This window comes from Arvicola amphibius, chromosome 9 (genome assembly GCF_903992535.2).
Source record: "Arvicola amphibius chromosome 9, mArvAmp1.2, whole genome shotgun sequence".
Taxonomy (NCBI): Eukaryota; Metazoa; Chordata; class Mammalia; order Rodentia; family Cricetidae; genus Arvicola; species Arvicola amphibius.
Window position 1 is genome coordinate 53795317 of NC_052055.2, and position 3699 is coordinate 53799015.

The 3699-nt window shown below is 45.2% G+C and overlaps 1 protein-coding gene across 1 annotated transcript; it reads left to right on the forward strand.

The window, feature by feature from the left end:
* Positions 1-475: 475 nt before the first annotated feature.
* On the forward strand, positions 476-2920 carry LOC119822758 (heat shock cognate 71 kDa protein-like). Its single transcript, XM_042055666.1, has 2 exons — positions 476-2091; positions 2495-2920. Exons 1-2 carry the CDS (start codon positions 476-478, stop codon positions 2796-2798), a joined length of 1920 nt encoding a protein of 639 aa, XP_041911600.1. The 3' UTR covers positions 2799-2920.
* The last annotated feature ends 779 nt before the right edge of the window (positions 2921-3699 follow it).

Below are 3699 nucleotides of genomic sequence, written 5' to 3' on the forward strand. Positions count from 1 at the left end.
CCAAGGAAGACTCCCTTAACCAGTTTTCCAGTACCAAGCACCCTTGAAATCAGACATGTACAAGTAACATTATATCATCTGCAAAGGTTGTATTTATATATGTTTAATATATGTGTACACATATATGTGTCACAATAACTTAAGGAAAAGAAGCCATGCACTTGAGAGAGAGCAAGAGCATGAGAGTAGGTGGAGGGAGGAAAGAAAGGGGAAGAAATAATACAACAATATTTTAACTTAAAAAATTAATTGCTAAAAATGAAAAATTATATATATATATATATATATATATATATATATATATATATATATATATATATATAAAACCTAGGATCTCAGAAAGCAATCTTAAGAGAGACTGAAGTTTTAGGGTTTGGTATTAAAGATAGATTCTGGCTCATTGAACGCAGCGCCAGCTTGGGGGGAATTGGTGCGGTGTCCTCGCCAGCACAGCCGGGCGTACACGCAAGCAACCATGTCTAAGGGACCTGCAGTCGGTGTTGACCTTGGCACCACCTACTCCTGTGTGGGCGTCTTCCAGCACGGGAAGGTGGAGATAATTGCCAATGACCAGGGTAACCGAACCACACCGAGCTATGTGGCTTTTACTGACACGGAACGATTGATTGGGGATGCTGCGAAGAATCAGGTTGCGATGAACCCCACCAATACAGTTTTTGATGCCAAACGTCTGATCGGACGTAGGTTTGATGATGCTGTTGTACAGTCTGACATGAAGCACTGGCCCTTCATGGTGGTGAACGGTGCAGGCAGGCCCAAGGTCCAAGTAGAGTACAAAGGAGAGACAAAAAGCTTCTACCCAGAGGAGGTGTCCTCTATGGTTCTGACTAAGATGAAGGAGATTGCAGAAGCTTATCTGGGGAAGACGGTTACCAGTGCTGTGGTCACAGTGCCAGCCTACTTCAATGACTCTCAGCGCCAGGCAACAAAAGATGCTGGAACTATTGCTGGCCTCAATGTGCTTCGAATTATCAACGAGCCGACTGCTGCTGCTATTGCCTATGGGCTAGATAAGAAGGTTGGAGCTGAAAGGAATGTGCTGATCTTTGACTTGGGAGGTGGCACAATTGAGGATGGAATTTTTGAAGTCAAATCAACAGCTGGAGACACCCACTTGGGTGGAGAAGACTTTGACAACAGGATGGTCAACCATTTCATTGCTGAGTTTAAACGAAAGCACAAGAAGGACATCAGTGAGAACAAGAGAGCTGTCAGGCGCCTGCGTACTGCCTGTGAACGGGCAAAGCGCACCCTCTCCTCCAGCACCCAGGCCAGTATTGAGATTGATTCTCTCTATGAGGGAATCGACTTCTATACCTCCATTACTCGTGCTCGATTTGAAGAATTAAATGCTGACCTGTTCCGGGGCACTCTGGACCCTGTAGAAAAGGCCCTTCGAGATGCCAAACTAGACAAGTCTCAGATCCATGATCTTGTCCTGGTGGGTGGTTCTACCAGAATCCCCAAGATTCAGAAGCTTCTGCAGGACTTCTTCAATGGAAAAGAGCTGAACAAGAGCATCAACCCTGATGAAGCTGTTGCTTATGGTGCAGCTGTCCAGGCAGCCATTCTATCTGGAGACAAGTCTGAGAATGTTCAGGATTTGCTGCTCTTGGATGTCACTCCTCTTTCCCTTGGTATTGAAACTGCTGGTGGAGTCATGAATGTCCTCATCAAGCGCAATACCACCATCCCTACCAAGCAGACCCAGACTTTCACCACCTACTCTGATAACCAGCCGGGTGTGCTCATTCAGGTGTATGAAGGTGAACGAGCCATGACCAAGGATAACAACCTGCTTGGAAAGTTTGAACTTAAAGGCATCCCTCCAGCACCCCGTGGTGTTCCCCAGATTGAAGTCACTTTTGACATCGATGCCAATGGCATCCTCAATGTTTCTGCTGTAGATAAGAGCACAGGCAAGGAGAACAAGATCACCATCACCAATGACAAGGGCCACTTGAGCAAGGAGGATATTGAGCGCATGATCCAGGAAGCTGAGAAATACAAAGCTGAAGATGAAAAGCAGAGAGATAAGGTTTCCTCCAAGAATTCCCTGGAGTCTTATGCTTTCAATGATGGAGGAGAGTTATCTGTCTATGTCACTTTCATTGGTTAATTAATAAAGAAAACTGCCTTGGCCCTTTAAGAGAACAGAAAATTAGGTAGGCGGAGTAGACAGAACAGAATGCTGGGTAGCAGGAGTGAGGAGACACTTCAGGCAGTCGCCATATGCAGTGGCCATGCTTCTCTCTGAGATGGACGCAGGTTAAGACCTCTCCTGGTAAGCCACCCCTCGTGGTGCTATATAAGTTACTAAATATGGGTTAAAGCAAGATATGAGAATCAACCAATAATAAGCTACAGATAACAGGCCAGGGGCCAGGCAGTATTTAAATGAATACAGTTTCTGTGTAATTATTTTGGGTAAAGCTAGCCGGGTGGCAGGACACAGCCCGCCGCTCCTTCTACATTTCAACATGAAGGCAACAGTTGAAGATGAGAAACTTCAAGGAAAAATCAATGATGAAGACAAGCAGAAGATCCTAGACAAGTGCAAAGAGATCATCAGTTGGCTGGATAAGAATCAGACTGCAGAGAAGGAAGAATATGAACACCAGCAGAAGGAACTGGAGAAAGTCTGCAACCCCATTATTACCAAGCTGTACCAGACTGCTGGTGGGATGCCTGGAGGAATGCCTGGCGGCTTCCCTGGTGGAGGAGCTCCTCCATCTGGTGGTGCTTCTTCAGGGCCCACCATTGAAGAGGTGGATTAAGTCAGTCCAAGTAGACATGTAGCATTTGTTCCACAGGGAAACATTTGAAGGACCCAAATTTAGCAAGTTTCATGGCAGTTTCAAATTCAAACTGCTACAATAAATTTACTGGGCATTCTCAATACTTGAACATGGAACATGTGCACAGGGAGTGAAATAAGCATTGCACTTTATAACTGTATCCTAAGTGGAAAATGCAATGTCTAATAAAACGGAAAATGCAATGTCTAATAAAAATATTTAAATTGGAAAAAAATAAATAAATAAAGATAGATTCTGGGGGAGTACCAGGTGTGGTGGCACATGCCTTTAATCCCAGCACTCTGAGCAAAGACAGTCTTTACTCTCTCCAAGCACTCCCGGGTCCTCACTAGAGCTCTCAAGTTCAAAACCTCTTTTTATTTAATTGTTGTCATTGTGCTGTTGCTGTTGTTGCTGTTGTTGTTGGTGGTGGTAGTGGTGGTGGTGGTGGTGGTGGCGGCGGCGGCGGCGGCATGCATATGTGTGACCTTTCCACGGTAGCAATAAGTTCCAGTGAGGCATGGAATGTGGGGCTAGGATACTATATGTGTGATGACAGTACCAATACAAGCCATGCAGGCCTTGGTTTTCCTACAATGATTCGAATAAGGAAGCATTTATGGCACAAGAGAGATTTGCTGGGGGGTGGGAAGGAGGCTGACCCTAGCTCTTCGAATCTGATCTCAGCCTAATTCCCTGAAGTCCTCTATCCATCCAGTTTAAAAGTCTCCCATCTTCCAGATAGATCAGTTCCCACAATTTCCTGTTTGCCTTTGACCCAGCTGATTCTGCCCCTTACTGTGTTTTCGTTGCCTGTTTTTGCCTCCTCTAAGAAGGTCACACGCCATTGGAATTTGTCTCCACACATCTCAAAAACTGC

Bases quoted from the DNA above. Each gene is read 5' to 3' on its own strand.
- LOC119822758 (XM_042055666.1), top strand. From the start codon at position 476: ATGTCTAAGGGACCTGCAGTCGGTGTTGACCTTGGCACCACCTACTCC. The intron at 2,092-2,494 runs TTTCAATGATGG...GCTCCTTCTACA, and splicing joins AATTCCCTGGAGTCTTATGC to TTTCAACATGAAGGCAACAG.